Genomic DNA, 27094 nt, shown 5'->3' with positions numbered 1-27094 from the left:
CCACATTTGTGTGGTGACACATTTCATAATAGAGTTGTAGAGAAAGGTTTGGAAGGAGCATGCTCATGTAATCCCACCAATTACAACTTAATAGTGGTCCAGGATTGATTGCAGCCAACTCATAGAATCGTTTGGAGACACTTTACAGCCCTGATGGGATTCTTGGCAACCCTCATGCACTGCAAAAATGATATTCTCAGTCTTGTTTCCAGTAAAAATGACTAAATATCTTTAAAATAAGATAACTTTAGACAAGCAGCAAAAATTAAGTAACATAATCAAATTGGTTTTTAGAGAATCTTGAGTTAAGTTTGTTCCTATCTCACTGGCAAATCATTTTATGTTGTTTTATGGATGATTATATATTTGTGGAAACTAGTTAGTGGTAGTAATGTGCGAGACTAGTTGACTAAATGGAGCTGCTGCTGCTAGTCGACACTGGAAGTACCATTCGACTAGCCAAAATTCAGTCATTTTAATGTTATGTTTTTAAAAATACATTATTGTAAAAAGTTAATACACCTTCAGACCTTGCAAGCATACATGCATTTATTTATTTTTTCATGTTATCTCTGTATAATGTCTAATAAAATAGTTTTTTTAAACACAGTGCTGCTTTGGTTACAGAGGTAAACGTGGTAACTGCTGCATTTCTGCTTGTCCAAAAGTGCCATCTACTGTCAAGGAGTACATCTTAAAGCTTTTGTTGCAGTCGGTGTTGCAAATTTAACCATCTGATGGAAAATGAGAACAATTAGGATAATAAGGTATCTAGAATTATTTGACTGTTTGATTCGTAGATTAAATATTTCAAATGGATCGCACATATGTTTTTGACTGTCTTCTGAGGGTTTCGTACTTTTAGACTAGTTGACTAGTCGGTTACAAAATTTCAGTTTAAATGTCAGCATAATTAGTCAGTGCACATCCCTAGTAGGATGTTAGTGGTGATGACGCTGATTAGTTCTGCCTCTAGTCAACGCATCAGGTCTGTTTTAACTAGCCGTTTCAACCATCACAACTTGAGGCTTGAAAGATTAGATCACTCAAAAAAATATTCAGAAAATTGTCATTATTTACTCACCCTCTTGTCGTTCCAAAGCCATAATACTTTTGTTCATCAACGAAACCCAAATGAAGAGATTTTTAATGATCTTTCAGAGATTTCTGTCCCTCCACTGAAAACTCTCAGGTTTCATTAAAATGATCTTAGTGTTTTGAAGTTGAATGAAAGTTTCGTGGGTTTGAAATAACACAAGGGCTAGTAAATGATGACAGATTTTTCATTTTTGTGTGAAACAATCCTTTAAAACAGTTTACTCAAGTAGAATACGTTCCAGCATCCTTGGTCCTGGAACAACATTCTTATTAATCCAGGATTTTGGGGTTAGGCTTTGGTTTGCGGTTAGAGGCTTGAACAACTGCCTATAAAGTTTGTAGCAGCACTAGGGTCATGATTACAGTTAAAACTATGAGTGTTTGATAGTAATGTTGTTCCTAAACCAACAAAAGACTTGTCCTGCTTGTGTAAATGTACCCTTTGCCGGAGAGTCAGATGCCGCACTGTTTGTCGTTTTCACCCTTAGGAGTGATATTTTTCCAGCCTGAAAATAAGTCCATTTACTCTCTGGTTTTCAGGTCTACTGGAGATACTGCATAGAAATGAGCTGCTAGTTCTGGTATCAGTTGATTGAGCAGCTCTTGAAATATACTTTCGCAAAACGCTTGGCTTGTGTGACACGTAATATTCCACACTACACCAAAATGAGATTGTCTGTTTATTGATTAGGTGCTCATATCAGAACCTGAATTCATTCTCTTCAAAAACAAAGCTTAATTGCACAACACCTTTTATATATCAAACTATAAAAGCTGTTTTGATTATGAAAACCCTATTTTATATCCACTTCACATATGTTTACTTTGCTACGCCAGTACGTTGTTTAGTGTCTGTAAACATCTCACTTTCTGTCCATGTCCGATTGTGAGCTCTAAAGAGTTCTTGAACTCTTTTAGCCTGCTTTGATTCATTACATCTCTGTTCATCTCTCAGGCGCCTATGGGATGAAAAATTACTTGACCAGTTTTCTCGAAGAATTGTGTCATGTACATCAACAAATCTGCAAAACAGTCATGCTTTGCAGGAAGTTTTGTGAAGAGATAAACAGAGCAGTGTGTTTCCATGTAAGGTATATGAACCTTTCAACTAATCTTGTCATATATCACGTTATACTTTTCAAACAAAGCTGAAGCTTTCTCGTCTGAGTTGCGTGTTAGTTCCCCCATTAGGGCGCAGTGTGAGATCTCTCTTATCCCAAAAAAAATGAGCCTCATTCTGTGCCTCTCCTGAGCTTGCACTCCCCCACTTGCCCCCCGTTGGCGACTGCACATTCAAAGCCATTCGTCTTCTCTGCAGTTCACAGCACGTGCCTCCTGCTTCTACGGTTTCTCTCTCTCTCTCCATCCTGTATACCTGTGTAACCCCCTTCATTTCCTTCCCAATGCAGCCTTGCTGGTTGCGTTTTTGTTGTTTCTTAATTAAATCCATAACCAGCCCTAAACCTAATACTAATATATGGTTGGTTGATAGGAATGATGTACACATCCTTCTTTAATAAATCACATTAAACGCTATTAACATGATTCCTTGTGAATTAATAACCCCGATTAATGCATTCACAGATAATTTACTCAAGAAGACCCTTTGTTAAGACTCATCATTAAAAACAGAGAAGAGACACGTATTTCTGAAAGATCTGCACTGAGGTGTCTGGGTGCTCTTAAAATAGGTCAGGTGTGTGTGTGGAGCGGATTAAGTGTGGGCATCGACAAAAACATGGAAGCTTGTGTTCCCCACATATAAGCTGTGGTGTCCACAAGCATTCTGGGTGATGCTTGGACATGTTTAGGTTTACATACACACTTTGTAAAAACTGTAGTTGTTGAGAGAATGTAAAAATTCAACACAACTGTATTCAGATTTTAGGTTGTCTTGACTATTGTTTTAGTTGTCCCACATTACACTCCCATTTGCCAGTTTGAATTAGTTTGTTTACTAAATGCAGAATACCCCATTCAGCCAGTAAATTCCTCAAGGCAACTACAGGTTTCTTGTTCAGCAAATTTTCAATTAGTAACACATTTAATATGTTAAATGAACTATGGTGAGTTTGTTTCTGAAAGTTCAATCGCCTTACAAAACAGATATCTGGGATATTATTTTAGAAGTTTGTATATAGACTTTAACGGGATACTCCATCCCAAAATGAAAATTTTGTCATTAATCACTTACCCAAATGTCGTTCCAAACCCGTAAAAGCTTCGTTCGTCCTCGGAACACAATTTAAGATATTTTGGATGAAAACCGGGAGGCTTGTGACTGTCCCATTGACTGCCAAGTAAATTACATGGTCAAGGCACAGAAAAGTATAAAAAATAGAGGTGTAACAATAAATCGATTAATCTAATGCATCGCAATTCTCTCTGAAATTGATTCTGAGCTTAGTTTTAACAGCAGATGGCACTGCATGCTTTAAGAAACAGCTTGCTTTCAGTTCCTTACACACACACATCACTTGAACTTAAAATAATCATTCATAAAGTTCAAAACGGTTGAAGCGAAATACAAGAGTGTTCACAGTGGGTTGTTTTTACATTAATCTTGCGTCATAAAAGCATAAAAGAAGTGCAAGTACATTTAACCACTCAGCTTCTTCGTGAGCATTTGAGTGTGCAGTTAAAAACTAGCCTAGAGCGCCATCTGCTGTTAAAAACTAAGTTCAGAATCGAATCGAGAGAATCGCGATGCATTAGGAAAATCACAGAATCGATCCATTAATCGATTTATCGTTACACCCCTAATAAAAAACATAGTCAAAATAGTCCATCTGCCATCAGTGGTTCAATCTGAATTTTATGAAGCGACGAGAATACTTTTTGTACGCAAAGAAAATAAAAATAACGACATTTATTCAACAATTCGTCTCCTTTGTGTTTCTCTTTGTCAGCGTAGCACCATTTTGGAGAGCATCCGATGGACGCAAAGTGCGTACGCCATTCTCTGTCATCAGTAACACATGGATACGCTGTTTCCATTCAAATCAAAGCATAAATAAACGTACAATACGTATCCATGCGTTACTGATGACAGAGAATAACGTACGCACTTTGCGTCCATCGGATGCTCTCCAAAATGAGAGACAGAGAGGAGAACACTTGTTGAATAAATGTCGTTATTTTTATTTTCTTTGCGTTCAAAAAGTATTCTCGTTACTTCATACAATTCAGATTGAACCACTGATGGCAGATGGACTATTTTGATGATGTTTTTTATACTTTTCTGTGCCTTGACTGTTTAATTTACTTGGCAGTCAATGGGACAGTCACAAGCCTCCCGGGTTTTCATCCAAAATATCTTAAATTGTGTTCCGAGGACGATCGAAGCTTTTATGGGTTGGGAACGACATGGGGGTGAGTGATTAATGACAAAATTTTCATTTTGGGGTGGAGTATCCCTTTAACACTTGACACGCAAACTTCAAGACAAAAAATGTATATTTAAAAAAAAATAAATAAATTTGCATTTGGGTTTTTATGTAGTTTAACCCCTTTATTTTGTGTTCTAGTCATTTTGTCTCGGAGAGGATTTTCTTTTTCCTGAAAATGCTAGTTATTGTTATCGCATTGGACTAAAACCTACTAAGTTTTCTCACACAGGACATAACCCCCCCCCCCATTTTTACAAAAGCTACCACTTGGAATTCTACACACATTTATTTAGCTGAATGAGGACATGTCGAAATTATTTTTATATAAAGATAATTATAAATACTACAGATTAACTCACACCCTAAGTATATCCCATTTCCATTTAATTAAAACAGAAACATTTAATATATTACACATTAGGACGTCCCCAAGGGGGAATGTTTGTCATATTTAGCTCACTTCGTGGGGACAAATTTGTCCCCAAAGAGTAGCTAAATAAACACACACATGAATGAAGCATCATACGAAGTCATAATGCTTCACTATAATGTGTTTTTATGATTTTTTTTTCTGTGTAAGCACAAATGGTTTTGTCATGCTCATGCTCTCTGATCTTCACTGAAAGCTTGGTTAGAAATTGAGGGATCAGAAAAGAAAGGAGATGGAGGAAACAAAAGATTGAAAGAGGAGAGTCATGCAGAGAGTGTATTATGTATCAGATATCTGCTGGGGTTATGCTGGGCCAATGTGTGTGTGTGTGTGTGTGCGCGTGTGCAACAGACAGGAACAGTCTGCTTTTTCTGTTCACACACCGATCAAACCAGCACGCCTCTTGGCTCCCACTGACACTTACTCAATGAGTGTGTGTGTGTGTGTGTGTGTGTGTGTTGGAGTGGATATGATTAAGGGTCAGTTTGTGTGTGTGTGTGTGTGTGTGTTCGTGATGCACCATGTGAGTAGCCATATGGGGATGTAATGATAATAAAAGCTGTGATGGTAGCTGATGGCCTGCACATCAATACAGCTCAAGAGTTCAACAGATTGCAAAGGAAGTCCTTGGCTATGCTGGGAATGAAAGATTAGCTTACAGCATACTGTGCACTATATACTGCACAGTACACTTTTGTGAATAGTTTTTACTTTATCGAATTTCGTGTAAAATATTTGAACGTACACAAGCTTACCAATTAATAAATCAAAAGCAGTTGATATTACTTCTGGTTTATTCATCAAAGGAAAAGTAAAGTCAAGTTGAGTGCATTGTACAGGAGTATATATGAACGATTTGGCAAATGTAGATGGTTATTCAGATGCAAACAGGAATTCAGATGTTGTGCACAGTAAATACATAGTAGGCTATAAGTGTTATGATAATCTCTTTTTGGACATGGGTGCTTCACATTTAAATGCATGTAAACTTTACATTTAAGGCCCAAAACCCAATTTTTTTTTGCGACCCAAGCTTGACTTCAAAAATCTTCCAAATTAAATTCTTAACGCAATGCAAGAACATAAAACATTCTTTGCGTTAACAGAAATTAGCCTATAGCCTACATTTAGCTTTCTACTTCTGCCAGTTGTGCTTAGGCTTTAAATTCCTAAAAGTTGTATTCTTTTGTGCAGATTTCCATGATGAACAAAACATGTAAGAAACATAAACTTTTGCTGGTCACGGAGTTTATTTTCTGCAATAATCCAAAAGCCAACGAAAAAAAAAAAAAAATATATATATATATATATTTTTTTTTTTTGAGGAAACCAGGGTGATGCAAACTCACGGGTTGGCCTACAAAAACTTTTGTACAAAAACTGTCACCTCAAGCACTGAAGTTTGCTACTGCCAGAGTAACGCAATAACGCAAGTTAAATATGTACATCAGACCATATGCTTTCAACGAACCTGGCAAACATTTGCGTTTGCATACTTAGAGTATGTTTCAGACTTTACAGTGTTTTGTGTCCAAAAGCAAACAATTCCTGTCTTTTTCTCTCTTTCTTTGTAATTTTCTCCCAACAGCAATACAAGTGCAAACACTGTCTAGCGTGCGTTTGCTGAAAGGCTGACTGCTAGGAAACAAATCCACACTCAAAGATGCGTCAGCCTAAATGAAATATGTAAACAAGTTGAGACGAGAGAAGTATTGTTCATTCGTTTAGCGTGGACTTAGGAGCAGTTCGCTTTCCATTCACATGTCCCTGTCCGATGATGCCATAGTAACAGGAGCAAATCATTACTCATGGTGGTCTCTTTCAGAGACAAAGCCTTGTTTTCGACAGCTTGAGAAGTTGGATTTTGTCTGTGCAAGTTGCAGATGTTTCATCGCTTCACCGAGTTAGGCGGTTGATAGGTTGGATTATCTGCTTATGTTGTAAAAGGTGTGTTTTGTTAAAACTCGGTAGCCAACTAAGATATTAAACGAGTCTTATTTTTGGTGACTCTTTCTTAGTGGTGTAGAAGCTAAGAATTGGATGGTCAACTTAAAGTGTACTTAAAGAAAGACTTTCTAAGGTGCACTTTGTAATAAAGTTTTGCTTTAAAGTCATTTTTTAATAATCTTGTCATGCTTTAAAGAAATACAATTATTTTGATGTGTCGATTAAACACATTAAGCACTTGATCATAATTTAACTGTAGTATGTTTTTTGATATTACATTAAAAATTTATATATTTTAAGTGTACTAAACTGCAACATCATTACAAATCTGTACAAAAATGTAAAATAAATGACATACAAGCTTCAATAGAACATTTAAAGTATATTTTAGTTTATTATAAAGGCGTGTCAGTAAATTCAGCAGTAAAAAGACAATAGCATAATAGCATATAAAGATGTACTTTGGTGGGTCAAAATAGCAATCTAATGTTCAGATAATTGCATTTAATGTAAATTGCAACTACAATAAGTGCTCATTTAATTCTAATTAACATGCAATTAGGTGTCCGAAAATATGTTCTAAGATCTCTTTTCAAAAGTATGCTAATAAAAAAAGTGTGAACGTGTACTTCTTCATCGGACAGTGAAACTAAATATTCAACAAGAAAAACTAGGTTTTTGATTGAAAATAGGTGTTACATATGAATGTGGTCTGGTGGTTAGAGAGAATGAAAAATAAGAGGGCTTGATGATATTAGCCGGAACAAAATATCATTCGCACTTGATGAAAGATTACAAAGAAGAACTTTTGTTTTCTTTGGAATGACTTGTCGCGTACAGATGAATTGTGCACAATAAGACCAGAAACGTTTACTGAGAAAGTAAATATGGTTCGTTTTGATCTCCAACTAATCGTTTAGACAGCGATTTTGCAAGTGTGTGGTTTTGTACATTCCTAGTAGAATCATCTGTAGTCCAGGTGTGCTTCAGTAATGAACCATTAGACACACAAACACGCCGTCACGCTACAGTACTCGAATTAAATGCTCATCTCTCTTCACTATCTGTTCATCTCCATCCATCTCGTCCTAATCCATGTTTTCCCTTTCATCTCCCCTCTGCCATTCTTTCTCCTTGGCCTCCTTTTTTCACCCCTTTCCATTTTCCATCCCTCCCCCTCCTTTCAATTTATCTCCTCTCTCTCTCTCTCTCTCTCTCTCTCTCTTCCTCTCTTTCAGTAATTGGCACTGTCTCTTTTCCTTAATTAAAGTGAAAGACTAATTGTAGCCTGGTCTGGTCTTCTGTCATTTACCTTTGAGAGAAAGTGAGGATGTGTCTATAATTAAAGAGGTTTGGAGTGCACACAGGAAACACTCAAGGCATGATATCAGCTCAAGGTCACGTACCACAGTGTGTGATTTACATTCAAGATTCCTGTAAGAAAAAAAAAAAATCCTCAACTAAATATCTCAACTGTTATTCTTAGCTATGAGATTAAGTAGAGAGTAAATTGAGACTTTTTACAATATCGTCTTCAACTTTGCTCAAATCTCGCAAAATACCAAGGTCTGGATACTTTGATTAGAACTTTGAGACATTTCTTATTAAAATCTCCTAGGACTAATTGAGGTTGTTGTCTTAGTTGTCTTAGTTTATGTCATCAGTTTACTGTATCTCTACTGTATCTTTACTGTATCTCAACAATTGTCCTACTCGATTTTAAAAATTACAATTTTAATGAATCATTTTGAGAACTCCTCAAGTTTCCCAGCGTTGAAAAGCAACCTCTGAGCAATAAAATTTTCCACTGAGCTTTTCTAGACACACACTCATACAGAAGACAGACATAAATGTGAAGCAGACAAACACTCATACTTTATTTGCAGAGGTGAGAAACTAATGAGACGCTCATACATGCTGACATGCTCAGACACAAATGTAGAGTCACGTTTGCCATTATTCATACAATAAAAGTCAGGAGATATCAGACTGTTCTCACACACACACACACACTACTGTTCAAAAGTTTGGGGTCAGTTAAGAGTTTTTGTTTGCATGTTTTTGAAAGAAAATAATTATTTTATTAAGCAAGGATGATTTAAATTGCTCAAAAGTGTCAGAAGGACTTTTTTAATGTTACAAAGGATTCTATTTCAAATAAATGCTGTTATTTTGAACTTTCTATTCATTAAAAAATCTGGAATTCTCACCGTTTCCACAAAAACTTGAAACCGCACAGCTGTTTTCAGCACTGATAATAATAAGAAATGTTGCTTGTGCACATGATTTCTGAAGCATCATGAGACACTTGAAGACTGGAGTAATGATGCTGAAAATTCAGCTTTGCATTTTAGGAATAAATGACTATTTATTGAAATGGAAAACAGTTATTTCAAATTGTAATAATATTTCAAAATATTACTGTTTATTGTATTTTGATTGAACATATGCAACCTTAGTGAGCAGAAGAGACTTCTTTCAAAACCATTTTGAATAGTGCTTTTGAACAGTAGTGAACACACCCGGTCAAACCTACGGTTGTCACAAAAGCTTCAAGTTACCTTTTATTTCCTAACACACTGGAATATTATATTGCTCTTTCAAAGCTGAGCAGGGATAATGAAGTGCACAATTTCTCAGATTCTCTGATCGCTCTCTTAAAATTCCTTAAATAATTATTGTATTGGCTGGATAAAATAGCTCATATGTAAAGAATTTGATGGCAAGTGTTTATTTAAAATTTCTGATGTTTTATTGCAGACATGGCATTTTGGCAAAATGGAGTATAGTTTGAGACATTAAGATCTCTGAAACTCAGCACGTGAGATTATTAGGGTCTTTTAATCTCATTGCTTCCTAGGAGACACAGCCGAGATGTACAAGTCTCACTTGTGAATTTGCTGCAGGTTTATCACTGAAGTGCATTTAGGTTAGATTTGGTGTAAGAGCTGTGCGGTACAGTGTGTCTGAACAGGAGCACTGCATTAAACGAGTACAAAAAAACAGGCTCGGACAAAAATTGCCCACCAGGAGCCTAATCCATCAGAACAGCAGCCGCTACTGATGATATCAGGCCAGAGACTCACGGACAGATGTGCAGGTGTGTGTGTGTGCGTGTGTGCGTGCGTGTCAGGTGAGTGATAATCCTGGTGTCAACTTTAGAGTCTCACTGTGTCTAACCTATTTTTCGAGACAAGCCATAAGGAGAAACACACTTTTTCCTGCTCCATTATAAGTAATGATAGAGTAGACAGCAGGATATAGCCCACTGTAATTACATACAGGCGCACACACACTGATCTATCACCTCACACACTGTAGTTCTCACTAACCTGGTGTTCATACACACAAACTTCATGGATGAATCTCCAGTACATAATTCATACCAACAAGAAAATAACTAAAACAAATAAAATAAAAACAGCACAGAAGAAATTAAAATGAAACTTATTTTATTAAATTTTTTTGGGACAGTTAGGATTTATGCATTCAGAATTTTTACTTGTACTTTTTATTTTCTATTATACAGTTTCTATATCAAAATACAATATATACAAAACAAAAATGGTACTATTAACTATAAAAACTAAATATAATTCATTATGTATTCACAACAGTGTTACTTTAATATTATTTCTATACTATTATAATTTGTATTAATATTTTGAATTAACCTGTATTTATATTTACAGTTTTCATTTTATTTTTTTGTTTAATTTTTAGTAATTTTATTATTTGTTTATTGCTTTTGTTTTAAATATTACTCTGTTTAATTAACTTTTTTTTTTTTTTCATTTTTTATTTATTTCCAGTTAGAATTTGCTTAAACTAAAAAATCTGAAACTGAAATGAATTTTAAAAATATTTAGATTTAATTTTATTTCATCGTAGTTTTCTTTAACAATAATAACCCTGATTAATATCATATATTGCAGTAGTGAATTATTAATACCAATATTTGTTTTTAATATAGTAATGTTAACAGGATTATATACAGTATATATATTACACAAATGAGCGTTTGAGGGAAAAGTAATTTTCATGGAAATCTCAACTAAAAGCAAGCTTCATGTTTTTTATGCAACATATAATTTCTTTTTCCTTTCTTTTTTTTTTTGTGGGGTGAAATATGTTCTCGACAGGTTTCATGAGATTCACCTGTATGTGTGCATGTGCATTTTAATGTAGATGAGTCTGTAATTTGTTTTCCCTCTGAACTCGGAGCAAAACTCACAGTGGGAAATCACCGGCAGAAATCTGTCCTGTCTCATCCCTCTCTCTCTCTCTCTCTCTCGCTCCCTGTTCTTTTGCTCTCATCTCCAAAAGCTCCCACCCTGTGTCCTCCCTCGCCCGGCACTCTTCCCCTCTCATCCCTCTTTCATCCTCCCCTCCGGCCTCCCGGGCGCCGCTCGCTTTGATTCTCCGAGCTGGACGGCGGTTATCAGCCGGCCGCAGCCTCTCCACATCAGAGGCGGGAGAGGGATGGAGGGAAGCGCGGAGAGATAAAGAGTGTGACGGGGACATATGGAGTTATTGAGAAGAGAAATGGAAACGGACGGATGGCAAGAAAGGAATGTGAAATTTGAAAGCAGGAAAAGCAAAAGTGATGGGGAGAATAATGAAAGTGAGAGGGAGAAATGTCTGGAAGATGGATGGCGTTAGGGAGGAGTGTGTGGAGGTGTCACTGAGTGAGAAAGAGCACATGCCAGTGTTCTCCCTGAGGCCCTGCACGCTCAAATAACGATTTTTGATTTTTGTTTTGAATATTGATTCGATTCTGAGGTGAAAACCAACAACAGGAAGCTTCCAGACCCCAAGACAAGTTCCGACCCAGATACATACAGATAGAGGCTCACCGGGTGTGTCGCAGTAGTGTACTACTATACTACTCATACTAGTCTTGCAGTATGTATACTTTATGCAAGTATGCTAATTTTCTGTACACACAAAATACGGATCAAATACTGCATTTGCTGAACATACAACCAGAGTTTACTGTTACTATCATATTATTACACACTATTAAAGTATTTGTTAAATTATATTTCATTTTTATATTTTCTGTTTTCATTTTATAGAGTTTGTGATTTTACTCGTTTTTATGTTTATGTAGTATTTATTGAGTTTTGAGTTATTTTAGCACTTCTATGAAACTGAACTACTAAACTACTAAGATGAGTTAATTTTTTGAAATTTAATTTTAATTTACATAACAATTTTTAAATTGAAATAATACATTTTTATTATGTTTTAGTTTTTAATTTGCACTTCTTTATTTCTAGCTATTATAGTACTTCTACTAAACTGAAATTAAAAATGTTGTCCTGGCAACTAGATGAAATAAAATATGTTTTTTACTATTTTATTTTCAAATAATATATATTATTACATCTTTTCTTTTTAAATGCTTCTAATTGATATTTTGAACTATTCATCCATGAATATGTTTGATATTCGTTTTTTTAACCTCATAATTTTTTATCAAAATGTCATAACTTGATCTTCCAGTGAAATGAGAGACTTCTCTCTGGTGACATATGCAGGATTTCTCCAATCACTTAGTCCCCTTAAACCCCGCCTCTTTCTTACAAGCCAATCAGATAGAACTATTTTCCTGCCCTACTTCTTTCTTTTTTTTTTTTTTTTAAAAAACATTTCACAATACCAAAAGAAAAAAAAAGTAGTGCTACTTCAGCTTCTTTGCGACTTCAGAAAATGAATATTTTTATTCACAAAATTAAACATTTAACATAGTAATGTCATGTAGCGCCAATGTAGCATACTAAAGTTTGAAATTGTTGACTGTTTTACATGTTAGACATTATAAAGTATATACTGCACAGTGTGTAATATTCATTCGGAACATAACCAGTGTTCTCCCTAAGGCCATCTGCGCTTAAACGTCTTTTTCTTCATGTCATTGATGCTTTTCTGTGGTATAAACCAGCCAAAAGCTTCCAGTCCCCAAGACAAGTCTCGACCCAGATACATACAGACAGAAACACATCGATTCCATCTCTGTATGCTAAACTCTAACACTCATGGGAAAAGCACATGCAAAAAAAAGAGCAATAAAGGTGTTCCTCCTTAGAGACAAGGATAAGAAAGGAGTTTGAACAAATAATGGCAGTAGAGAGAGAGAAATATATTCTGTGGTAGTATTTTTAGATCAAAGGATCTTTGTGATTGGAGCCGGTTTGAACCGAGCGGTGGCTTCGGGTGGTCACATGACCAGCACAGCTCCCAAAGCAAGAACCCCAGGGCCAGATATGTGCACGGAAGTCTGGAGGGGGTGACTGAATGAATGCCTGATTAAAACTCATCACCACCATCAATAAGTAATGACCAACAGCCAGTTCAAGCAAAAATGCAATCAAGAGCAGAGAGAGAGAGAGAGAGTGGAAATGGATGAAAGGAAGGATGTTCACTGGAAATTAAATGACCATTCATCGCTGGGTTGAAACTCTATATAGTGATTTTGTATCGTCGCTGTATATGTGTGCAAGTGTAAAATTAGGCTATGCCCTTGTTCCCATGTCCGTCGGTTTCCCTGTGGGATACTGCAGCTATGCAAGTCGGTATGAGAGGGAAAAACGCCCATAGTTTCTAGATTTGTTTTTGCCAAAGCTTCTGCTGGCCATGATTTGATAACCAAACCATCGAACCTCAGGGAACTTCCCTTGCCCTCTGTGCGCTCGGAGGAAAAATGTCATTGCTCAGATGTTGCCGTGTCATACCGTGCTGAAAAAACAGCAGATCTGCGTGAATTTCCATGGGTTTTAATGGTCGCTGCTGCTTTTGCTAGTGGAGCCAAATGCTGTGGTGAAGCTGAGGACTGAGGAAATCTTGATTTGAAGCCACACTTGTCAAAAAGCGTCATGAGGACTCTATGTAATATTGAATAACACGCTACAGTCAAAACTATAATCCTTTATTTTACAGGTGCTTTAGTATGATAATCAACATTTCAAAATAGGTGTGCTACTTTAAAGCATGACAAAAGATGATTTAAAATGTACTTGAAATGTTATTGACTATTACAAAGTGCACTTTCTAACGGATAGTGCACCCAAAAATGAAAATTTAATCATTTACTCACCCTTAATTTGTTCTAAACCTGTATATTTTGAAGAATGTTGGTAACCAATGTTGGTGGTAGCCATTGACTTCCATAGTATATTTTTTCACACTATGGGAGTAAATGGGGACCAACAACTTTTTGGTTACACACATTCTTCAAAATATCTTCTTTTTTGGGTGAACTATCCCTTTAAGTGTGTTAAGAAACCATAATGAAAATGTCTCTCTTTAAGTACACTTAAGTGGCCTCTTACTTTATTAATATTATATTATCTATAAGTACAATTTTTGTAAATATACTTTTACTTATATACTTTTTAAGATTATACTACAAGTGCACATATAATACAATTAAAAAATAAAAATCCAAACCTGTATATGTTTCTTTCTTCTTTTTAACAAAAAAAGAAGAATGTTGGTAACTAAACAGTTTGATGGTCCCCATTGACTTCTAACTTCTATAGTGTGGAAAAAAGGCTACCTGTTTGGTTACCAGCATTCTTTAGAATATCTTATTTTTTAAAATATACTTTTAAAATTCAATACATTCAGGTGCACTTCTTTTTCACAACTGGAGATATTAAAGATTGTGATCACATTTTTTTTATTGATTTATTCATTTCTTTTAACAAACGGCTCTCTCTAACGTGTGTTTGACAGAGGTCCTGATGAATACAAAGACAGAGACATCAGATCTGAAGTGGACAACATACTCTCGCTCTAAACCTGAGGTGAGACCTCCAGCTCCAGCGTCTGACCCTACATACAGAGCAAAAGCTCAGTGCAGACTGAATATTATCACAGCTGATCTCCACTTACCAGTCGGTCTTCATGTGTTTCTCTTCTATGTGCAGTGGGAGGAGATCAGCGGTCTAGATGAGGATAACAACAGCGTGAGGACCTATCAGATCTGCCAGGCTGACGCCTCGTCCAGTCACTGGCTGCGCAGTAAGCTCATCGAGCGGCGAGGGGCATCGCAGGTGTACGTGGAGCTGCTCTTCACCATGATCGAATGCTCATCGCGGAGCACACACCACCGATCCTGCAAAGAGACCTTCAACCTTTACTACTACCAGAGCGACACGGATGACGCCACAGCAACCCACCCAGCGTGGATGGAGAACCCCTACACCAAGGTGCACACATGCAGACAATCATACGCACTCCAATACGCATGGAAAATTGCAGAAATTAGAGATGTTATTGATGTTACTGAAACGAAAATTTGATAGATTTCAGGTATATATAACTTAATATCTAATATCGTTTCTCCTTCATTTTTTTTTTTGAGAATTTAAAAAGACACAAATATAATAATTGTAGACATACCATTGTGAAAAGAAGTACACATTAGCATACTTTTAGAAATCTAATTTAATCTGTTTTTCAGACACTTAATTGCATGAAATTACATGAAAACGTTTTATAGAGTTATATTAAATGCAATTCGCTGAACTTTAGAGTGCTTTTTGACCCACTTCTTAAGGACTTATGTCCTTTTTATATAATTTCATAATTTCTATTCACAATGCATCTTTAAAATATGGTTAAAGTGTACCGAATGTTGAATGTACTGACAAGCATTTATCATAAAATAAATAAAATCTACTTAATTGTCGTTTCTACTAAAACTTGTATGTCAAGTATTGAAATTTATTTGTAATTACACATAATGAAGTTGAAATTTAGTACATTTCTAATATTAACTTTAAATGCAATATCAAATAACACAGTACAATAAAGCACCTTAAATGTGACCCTGGACCACAAAACCAGTCATAAGGCTCAATTATTTTTAAATTCAGATTTATACATAATCTGAAATCTGAATAAATAAGCTTTCCATTGATGTATGGTTTGTTAGGATCGGACAATATTTGGAGAAACAACTATTTGAAAATCTGGAATCTGAGGGTGCAAAAAAATCTAATTATTGAGAAAATCTCCTTTAGCGTTGTCCAAATGAAGTTCTTAGCAATGCATATTACCAGTTAAAAATTAGGTTTTGACATATTTATGGTAGTAAATTTACAAAATATCTTCATGGAACATGGTCTTTACTTAATATCCTAATGATTTTTGGCATAAAAGTAAAATCTATAATTTTGACCCATACAATGTATTTTTGGCTATTGCTACAAATATACCTGTGCTACTTATGATTGGTTTTGTGGTCCAGGGTCACAAATATTCTTTCATATGTTAGTCAACACAAGACTATTTAAAAAAAAAATATGATTTAAAACATACTTTAATTAACTTTAAATAATTATTGAAAATCTCTTGTGATTTATATGAGATCAAGAAAAAGCCTCAATTTTCTCTCCATTTAATCTCAATCCTGGAAATATGAGGTCGGTTGAGGATTTCTCATTTAGTCTCATTGCTGCCTCATAGGAAAAATCTAAATGTAAAAGATCACCTTTTTTTCTCTCTTATGGGTCTCACCAGCTTTTGCCGTATATCTGTCTCCATTTAGGTGGACACGGTAGCCGCGGACTTCCTGCTGCGTAAAGGTGGAGAGAAGAAGTTTAATGTCAAAACTCTGCGTTTGGGCCCTTTGACCAAACGGGGATTCTACTTGGCGTTCCATGCCCAGGGTGCATGCATGGCCCTTCTATCCGTGCGCGTCTTCTTTAAGAAGTGTCCGGCTCTCACACGCTCACTATCCGTCTTCCCGGAGACAGTTCCACGCTCGCTGGTCCAGGAGGCAGTGGGCCAGTGTGTGGCCAACGCAGCACAGCCTGGACCCAATCCCAGACCGCCCAAGATGTTCTGTGGAGAAGATGGACAGTGGGTGGACCAGCCCACCACCACCTGCACTTGCCTGCCGGGCTTCGAGGCCAGCCATGGAGACCTGGAATGTAGAGGTGAGTGAGAATAGAACGGGCTTCTCTGAAGCTAATTGGAGCTCTTTGTAAAAGCGATGAGCTGGAGCCAAAAATATCGCCAAATTTCAGTTAAATTAAACAATGCTGAAAAATTCTTTGATGTATCTTACAGTGCTATTTAAATATCACAGAATATTATACACTCATTACATCAGATTCTGATGTGCTTAATATATTGTGCTTCTATAATGTGACATAAATTTTATTCTTTGAAGTACTTTAGAGAAGCATTTTAATCAAAAGTTTGGGGTTTTTGGATTATGCTCTCCAAAGCTGCATTGATGCAATGCATTAAAAACAATAATATTGTGAAATATTATCACAACTTAAAATAACTGTTTTCTATGTGAATAATATTTTTTTTAAATGTAATTTTAGGTCAAAGCTGAATTTCCAGCATCATTACTCCAGTCTTCAGTGTAACATGATCTTCAGAAATCATTCTAATATGCTGATTTACTGCTTGAGAAACATTTAATATTAGTATTAATGCAGAAAACAGTTGTGCTGTTTAATATTTTGAAACACATTATGGATTTTTCAGGATTTTTAATGAATAGAAAGATTAAAATAACAGCATTTGAAATCTTATGTAACATTACAAATACCTTTTACCCCCCAAAATAATATATATATATATATATATGAAGAGTTCAGATACAAAAGCCTCTAAGTGCCGTCTGAAATTTAATTTTCATCGAAAATTTCAGGCACCTATATTTAGGTTCAATAATTTTACTCTAATGGCAATGTATAGGTCCTTTTCTATGCAATTAAAGTGTAATAACTGAACATAAATATAGAAGCTTGATAAAAACGCTCATTTTAGAAGAATATTTCAAATGGCACTTAGAGGCTTTTGCATCTGAACTCTTCATATATATATATATATATATATATATATATATATATATATATATATATATATACCATCTGATGATTAAAAAGTGGAGCATTTTTAGTTTAATGTCATCTGTTAACTAACGATAAATACTATTGTTTTACATTTTTAACACAGTCCGATTAAATAATGAAACAAGATATAAAATAAATTCACAAACTTTCAGTTTGTCCCATAGAAAATAGAAGGTCAGGTTGAGCACATTGCATTGTGGATAGAGTTTTAAACAGTGTGCTGTGGTTCAATGATACACATTTTGACAAATGTAGCTGGTCAGCTGGGTTTTCCATGCATACAAAACAGTTTCTTACTGTGCCCAGTATGCAGCAGAAAGCAAACCATTCAGAACATAAACTTCCATCTTTATACGTACTATCACAAATGTATGTATGAACCTGAGAGACTGTCAAGTACAGAATATTTTGCACACACACGCAAACATACCGCTATTCTACCTTAAGAGTAAGTCTTGAGGACATTTATACTGACAACGGCTGCAACTTCAACACTGATAAGAGCCCAGAGAGACAGTAAAGGACAGATGGGACTGAATTAGACAAAGACTGTGACACTTGAGAAGAAGGGAAAACACTGACTGAACGCAAAGCAGAGCGATAGAGGTGAGATGAAGGTCTCACAGAAAAGCCGTTCAGACTTGAGGAAAGAGACAGGAAGTGGTGACGCTCGCAGTGGAGAGATCAGGAGAGAGGATTACGGTGTATTTCATCAGTGTCCTACGGCTGGACACATTTTCATTCGCTATTACATTACATTTACGTTTCTGCATATATCAGACACTCTTATCCAAAGCGACTTAAGCTGGTGCACACAGTACACGTCTGGCCACAGCACTGCCATTTCAGACAAATTGCAAAAGCGTTCTTTTTATCAAAGGGCAAAATCACCAGTCTTTGATCGTTTAATGTGACATGCTCATAAATGACAGATTGCCTTTCTGATAAATGTTGGTCTTCAATGGGTCTGATATTTTGGGTCACAAGACCTCCAGTGTGATTGCATTTATGACTGCTATCTTTTGAAAAATGAATAAGACCACAGTGACACAGATCAGACATATGCTAGCTTTAGAACGTTTGGGATTGGTTTAATTAAAAATCGTATTTTTATTTTATTTATTTTTAATGTTGTTGGAAGAAGTCTCTCAAAGGCTGCATTTAAGTGCAGTAAAAATAATATTGTAAAATATTATTACAATTTAAAATAACCATTTTCCATGTGAATATATTTGAAAATGTAATTTATGTCTGTGATCAAAGCTGAATTTTCAGCATCATTACTCCAGTCTTCAGTGTCACGATCCTTCAGAAATCATTCTAATATGCTAATTTACTGCTCAAGAAACATTTATTATTATTCAATGTTGAAAATAGTTCTTCTACAGTATATCCACATTCTTTGAGAAAGTTCAAAAGAAAATAAATTAGAAATACTTTGTAACATTATAACTGTCTATTATAAATGTGTCCTTACTGAATAAAAGTATTAATTTTGTTATAAAAAAATTAAAAAAACAGTCCCCAAGCTTTTGAAATAGTGTAAATATATGCTTTTGATTGTGACAGAAAATAATTTCAACTTGTGCCTCAGTTTGTAAAGAAGGCACATTTACATTAATTAATTTACAATGGAAGCCTAGTAGGCAATTATACAGCTCCGGAATAAATATACATAAATTATTTCATTTTCGTTGTTTCAGAAGTGGAACTAAAACAAAAACAGGAATAATTGTAATGCAGCTAGGTTCATCCGTTCATCATCTTCAAAATGACAATACAACTTCATGCCCATGAAACATAAAACTCATTTTTAAGCCCCCAGGCTCGGATTCTATTGTAAGTTCATGACTACAAACACATTTTTCTTCATTTTTACAACACTCAGCGACTCAAAATGATTTTCTGTGGTAATCGGCAGCATATGTTGCACGTGTGTAGGTTGACCGGGAAAAGGATTTACCCAGGAAAATTCATTTAAGGACACGACTGATCTACTTTAATTCATGTAATCGCCATCTCTCAGTGGAGTGGATCAGTCCAAATCCTCCCAGTTTTCAAATATGACTTCAGCTCTTTAATGAAGTTTTTTTGCAATGGGTGGGGTGTGTGAGTGTTAAAGGCTGTACTCGTCTGTTAAACACTGCAGCTGTGCTTTCTGTGGGCGTGAACCCCTGGAGTTCACACACACACTCAATGACTTACTCAGCATTCATCCACTCAAACACACTACATCTGCTGTTCATCCCTTTCTTTCACACACCCACACACACAAAGGCGGCGCAAAGCCATAATAGTGGCGCCCGAGGGCAGGGATGTGTCCAGTACAAAGGCACTCTAATGACATGACCAATTAGGTATGGGCAAAGAGAAAAAGAGAAAGAAAGACAGAAAAAAAGAGAATCCTGCAGTTTATTGGGCAGGTGAAAAGCCGAATGGAAAGTGTGTGGTCACGGGGTCACAGGTGAAGGGCTGTGAGCCCAGACAAGAAGTGTGTGTGTGTGTGTGGGTGTGGTGAACGGTACTAATGACTCCAATTAACCACATGCAGATTCACACATGTACAATCTCTTCTTGTTAATTGTGAAACTGTATGGCACAGTATAAAAGTTTTAAAAGACTTTTAACTGTTTTTGAAAGAAGACTCTTCTGCTCACCATGGCTTCATTTATTGGATCAAAAATACAGTGAAAACAGAAATATTGTGAAATATTTTTACAATTTTTCTATTTGAATATATTTTCAAATGTAATTTATTCCTGTGTTGCAAAGCTGAAACTACTGAACAGTAGTGTAGTAGTGTTTTTGTTAACTTAAAACCATTATGTATAATGCATTATAAAGGTATTCATAAGGTGCAACAATGAATAGATAAGTATTATAACGTATTAGAATTGTAGATCATGCAATGCATTAAAAGATGATTGCAACACATAATTCATTCATTAAAACTACTTACATAATGCCTTATATGTGTGTGTGTGTGTGTGTGTGTGTGTGTATACATACATATATACATGTATGTATATATGTGTGTGTGTGTATATATATATATATATATATATATATACACCTGTGTTTTCAATAATCACATTAATATTATCATACACTTTTCAGAATACATTTTCTAGCTTTATTTAGATGGAATTAGTTTTCTAAACAATATTTAATAAAGCTGGATGCTTGTAATTTAATGCACAGATTTTGATGGGTTTGGCCTCTTTGTAGTTGTTACTGTGAAGGGAGTTTCTGTTGTCTAGATCTGGTCATTATAGACAATCATGTTTTCTGAATGTGAGCCTCATGAAACCCAATTAATTAATTATGCAATTATACAATTATGTGTATGATTAAGGAAAGGAATGAAATAAGATAAGGATCGTACCTGACGCTGCTCTGAGCGGTATCAGCAATCACACACGCTGTATTCATGTAATTTTCTTTTAATGTCAGCAGGACTGCCAGCAGTGCTCGCAGGACCACCAACCCAGAAAGTTTACAAAAAATGGTTCTCCAGGCAGTTTAACAAGAAAATTAGCTTTAGTTATAGTATTCAACGAAGGTTTAAAATAAATGAGGAGAAGAGTTGTGAAAACAATAACATAGCGCAATCACAGACATTCTTATCTGGACAAGATTAGTTTTCTCTGAGGACCCTCTGGTAATAATAAAAAAAATAAATAAAAAAAAACACAAGTAATTTGCTCAGTAATATTTTCCTGAGGTTGTGCAAGAAAAACAGATATGTTCAATTTGGATGGGATTAAAATCAGTGTGTGTATGAAACTCAAATTTGCCATGAGCAAAGGTACTCAGAAGTTACATGCACTACCGTTCAGTAAGATTTAAAGTCAGTACTTTTTTTTTGTTTTATTCAGTAAGGATGCACTGAATTGACAAGAAATGACAGTAAAGTAATCAAAAAATTTATTAATTATTTTTTTCAAATAAATGCTGTTCCTTTGAACTTTCTGTGCATCAAATAATTCTGAAATAAATGGTTAAAATAATATGAAGCAGCACAACAGTTTTTAACATTTCTTAAAGGGGTGGTTTACTGCTTTTTTTCTTTGCTTGATTGTGTTTATGGGGTGCAATATAACATGTCTTCGTGTTTCGTTTGTTAAAAAACACGTTATTTTTCATATATTTCACCTTTATTGTAAGCCGTTTTCTCCTCTGTCATTTGAACGACCGGTTGACTTCCTGATTCTATGAAACCACTCCCTCAGAAACAGGCGATGGGCTCAGATTCGTTAGTTGGGCCGGTGTGTTGTGATTGGCTGAACGGCGTACTGCACATTGTCCGGAAACTTCACGCCCATTACCTTCACGGGCGACAGCTGCATGTGCTCCGGTCAAATGTAAATAATGGTGTCAATATTGCCGTATCAGTTTGAGCCAGAATCAGACCCAGAAAGCGGTAATGAAGAGAGTCAAGCAGAACTTCCGCAAGCACGGCTCTTACAAAACGTTTCTGAATGGAAGTTTGCTGTTGTGATTACATATAATTAATTCATATAAGTTCGTACACGTTTGTCTTATACACACAAAATAGCATCGAACTAACTGGCTACTATAACCAAACAGCGTTGGCTTGTGTTTACGTTCTTGATCAAATCGAAAAATTACGTCATAAAGTATACATGGAAAATACATTTACAAAATTAGTACATAATTACAAATTCGGGTCCAAAATGTTTGTACGCGTTTGTCAAAGACACACGAAATAGCATTTAACTAACTGGCTACTAAAGCCAGCGTTGGCATTTGTTTACGACCTTGATAAAACTAAAACATTACGTCTGAAATTATACATGCAAATACATTTAAAATTATTAAATCTTACTTACAGGTTGTGGCCCAACAACTGCTGCCTCTGGTTTTAAAGTTGGAACTGCTCCATGTTTTAGTAATAGTTTCTGTGTGAATCCGGCATTGAACTCGTGTAGATTCTGGAAGCTGTCTTCTGTAAAATGCGCAGCACAGAGAGCTAAATTAGGATTGTAACTGTCAGGAACATAATCAAACATAAATTTGAACCATTGTTGATGAACTACAGCATCCGTAAGAAGCCCGAACACAGAAGACCTGACAGCTGGGTGAAAATAACACCGTTTCGATGGCATGGCTACAACTCTCCACTATAACTCTTCCTCTTCGACAAAGCCGCAGAACAAGGCCTTGCCCCCTCTTTGGCATGTTCCGGAGGGAGGGGTTGATGCAAATTTATGGGTTTTTTACGTATGCAACCCGGGAAGTATCTCGTTGTAGTCCCATATGAGTCGTTTTTGTAGGCATTAAACTTCCTGATTTTTAAAAGACGATATCTCCGCTTACGTTGAACTTTCAGCGCAGCAACTTTGCAGATACTGTTCATGCACCAACAGCAACATTACACACTATTTAAAATGAAAAAAGTGAAATCGCAGTAAACCACCCCTTTAAATCGTCTTATTAGAATGATTTCTGAAGGATCATGTGACGCTGAAGACTTGGAGTAGTGATGCTGAAAATTCAGCTTTGAATCAGACATAAATTACATTTTAAAATATATTCACATAGAAAACTGTTATTTTCGTTAATTTTAATAATATTTCACATTATTACCGTTTTTACTATATTTTTGATTAAAAAAAATGCAGCATTGGTGAGAAGAGACCTCTTTCAAAAAAAAAAAAAAATGTACCGATTTCAAAATTCTGAACGGTAGTGTACCATTTTGTTTAAAAATGGTACAGAGTCATAATTTATACATTTCTTAATCTGTCCATCCGTAGTACACATCCTCAACAAAAGACACTGATATGGATGTCAACAGTAATATCTTTTTTGTGTCTGTAAAACCACCAGAGGCCTGAAGATCTTTATCCTTCAGCGAGTAAATTCACAGACGTTCATTATGGAAACGTCTCAAATGACAAACACTCACACACACACACACACACACACACACACACACAGAAACCAGTGTAAAACTGCTTTAACTAGGAGGATAATTCAGACCACATGTTTTGGTCTGAGTGAAACTGTTGTTAATCAAATCCAGATGTGTTTCCATCAATACGGGGGTTGTGGAGAACTGATTATGAAATGAAACTGGTCAGGGAAGCTTGTCTGTAAACCCGTTTTTTTCCTGTCTCATGAGACCCTGCATTACTCGTTCATACGTGTGTGTGTGTGTGTGTGTGTGTGTGTGTGTGTCTGTATGTGTGTCAGAGAAAAGACCACTAAAGTTTCATGGGTGACCTGCATGCATGTGGGTTTTATCTACTGAAAGTGTGTGTTTGTGCGAGGTTATAATCAAGTGATTGAGTAGCTAAACATGCAGAAGAACATGATCATATTTCATATCATACACCGGACTTTGCCACACAGAGATTCAGAAGCGGTTTAAATCCTGAGTCAAACTATCATCAACTGAAATAGACACCGGCACATGTTTAGATTTGTTGTCTAAATGATTGTTTAAATGTTGACGCAAAAGGACAAATGAGCTTTGTGCTTAAGTTCTTGAGAGAGAGGACAGAATGTGTGTGTATCTGTGTTTATTTGATGGGAAAGTGTGTTTGTTTAATGATAATACAGCACTCATTCCCACAAAACCTGTTGTTTCTCTGTGGTCCAGACAGGTTAATGCTGGTTAGTGCTGGTTTAACTAGCAAACTAATATAGCCATGTGACAATTAGCAGGTTAAGCTCACGACTAGCATCCAAAACACAACATACCCTACTGTTTTTTTTTTTATATAACTCTTTGTCTCATTCTCTCTGTCCAGCATGTCCTGTGGGTCATTTTAAAATGGAATCTGGTCCTGGCCCTTGTTCTGTGTGTCCTGACTCCAGTCACACAGGAGAGATGGGATCTGCCTCCTGCGTGTGCCGCCCTGGTTTTTACCGTGCCCCTACCGACAATTCAGATACACCCTGCACACGTGAGTACAGCTCCTTTCCCTCAACCATATAAAGACTGCTCGATCACATTTGATATGCAAATTTATAAGGCCTCTCAATTATTAACATGATCAAAACTGAAAAACATGTTTTACACAATCTACTACGACTTCAATCTATCATGAATCAAATGTCTTTTTGCTGTGAAATCTTTACTGATTTTTATGAAGTAAGTGTAAGTATAAATTTCATATTATTAGCAATATTTCAAGATTAACATTTCCTGAAGCAAGCTTCATTTTTAGATGTTAAAATGTGAGTATCAAATATGATCAGCCCTTTGAGGAACTTTTCTTAGTTCATCTCTCAGTCAACATTATGCATTATATGTTTTACCCCTCAATAAAATCTTCAGAGCTTTGACCATAAAACTAAGCATTTAAACATCATCTTACTATTATTGGGAAATAAAGAGTGACAACTAATATTTCTATGCATTTTATGTAAGTAGTCTGTTATACTGAAGATCTAATTGATTTACATTCTTACATCGTTTTGGCCACATAAATGTCAGCGTTTGCACCAAATTGCATGTTTTTGCTCAGTTTGGGCCTCTGAATAAAACCGAGGTGATTTGTTTACTCATATGAGCTCCATGAAATAAGCCATAAAAGCCTGATGCATCAAATATGCTACTCAGCAAAAAACACATGCAAATAAACCTTTCCATTTCAAAAAATTAGATTTTTCTGACTGATTTCATATGTTCATATTTCATATTAAACTTCCCTGTCTTTGTCTTCTTCTAATTCCATACTAATCTGCTCTCCCACTTCTTGTGGTCTACATTGACTGTTCTGGTTTTTACGTTGCATTTTGGATATTACAGATATGAACTGTGGCCATAATTCAAACGTCCTGTGCTTGTTGTCCTTGTCAGGTCCGCCCTCGTCCCCGCGCAACCCTGTTCCCCAGGTCAATGACACATCTCTCACGCTGGAATGGAGCGAACCGTTAGACAGCGGGGGCCGTTCGGACCTCACTTACAGCGTGGAGTGTCGAATATGCTCGGCTCCTGGGGGCCCCTGCATGCCATGCGGGGACGGTGTGAATTACCGCCCGTCCCAAACTGGGATCCAGGGCCGGCGTGTGAGCATTTGGGGTCTCCGACCTCACACCACCTACAGCTTTAGCGTGATGGCCCTCAACGGGGTCTCTCCTCTGAGCCAGCAGGGCCCCGCGGGGGAGACCATCAACATCACCACCAGCCCCAACGGTGAGACAGAGAGATAGTGAAGGTGCATATGAGTGAAAGTTGTTGTTTTAGTTGAGTGTGTTAATTGCTCGTGTATGTTGTGTAGTTCCTGTACTGGTGTCAGGTTTGAGGAAGGTCACAGCCACAGAATCCAGTCTGACGCTGCACTGGAACACACCGACCCAATCACACTACAGGATCCTACAGTACCAGCTACGCTATTGTGAGAAGGTAAACTACCACACTATACTACACTGTACAACATTACGCTATGCTAGCTTAATTGTATTGAAAGTGCACGTACAGTCTTAATGGTATATCTTTCAAAAACTGTATTTGCAGATAATGTAGTATTAATGAAATAAAAGGCCACTTAAGTGTACTTAAAGAGAAAAATGTTCTTTACACACTTAAGTACACTTATAGTACATTTTAAATCGTTATGTTTTGTTGTACACTTATTTTGATCTGTTGACTGGACTAAAATGCAACTTAATTACAAATGTTTAATTACATATGCATTTTAATACAGAACAGTCAAGTTTCAATAGAAATAACATTACAATATACTGTAGTTTACCATAAATGCGACTGGGAAAAGAAAAAAACTACTACACTAAACTACACTACTACACAAGTCTATACTGCACTGTACAACACTACACCATACTAGAAGTACTTAACTGTATTGAATGTGCACTGGTAGTGTACTTTAGATCTTTAAAAATCTATATCTTTATCTATTCTATTCTGTTTTGAAATCTAATAATTTGTATTTAAAAAAAAAAAAAAAAAAAAACCTTTAAAAAGTGTCAAATTAAAGTACGTTAAATCATTGTTTTAATAATATGTTGTTATAATAATATGTTGTTTAACTGTAGCATATAATTCGATATTGCATTTAAAGTTAATACATTTTAAATGTTCCAAAATGCATCATCTTTATTTTAAACGTGTACTTACATATACACAATATGCAAGTTTCAACAAAAATTACATTAAAGTATGTTTAAGTTCACCATAAATTCTTGTCATTGCATTTGGCAGCAAAGGTGATAGCAGTAATTATGACTTTTACATATAAAGATGTACTTAAGTCTTTCGAAGTGTGTCAAAAAGCACTCTTAAGTTCAGCTAATTGTATTTAATACAAATTTTAAAGTAATGCATTTTTTATTTAATTGCAATTAACATT

At 35.9% G+C, this 27094-nt stretch overlaps 1 protein-coding gene across 2 annotated transcripts in view; it reads left to right on the top strand.

Moving 5' to 3' along the window:
- The window catches only part of ephb4a (eph receptor B4a), a 41279-nt gene that overhangs the window by 4712 nt on the left and 9473 nt on the right, over window positions 1-27094 (top strand). For both annotated transcript variants that reach the window (XM_058776038.1, XM_058776037.1), the window contains exons 2-7: window positions 14605-14675; window positions 14799-15080; window positions 16424-16814; window positions 24530-24685; window positions 25585-25920; window positions 26006-26130. In XM_058776038.1, coding sequence (XP_058632021.1) covers window positions 14605-14675; window positions 14799-15080; window positions 16424-16814; window positions 24530-24685; window positions 25585-25920; window positions 26006-26130 — 1361 coding nt within the window. The remainder of the gene's footprint in view (window positions 1-14604; window positions 14676-14798; window positions 15081-16423; window positions 16815-24529; window positions 24686-25584; window positions 25921-26005; window positions 26131-27094) is intronic.

Source organism: Onychostoma macrolepis, chromosome 05 (assembly GCF_012432095.1).
Source record: "Onychostoma macrolepis isolate SWU-2019 chromosome 05, ASM1243209v1, whole genome shotgun sequence".
Classification (NCBI taxonomy): Eukaryota; Metazoa; Chordata; class Actinopteri; order Cypriniformes; family Cyprinidae; genus Onychostoma; species Onychostoma macrolepis.
This window is presented reverse-complemented; position numbering and strand designations above follow the sequence as displayed.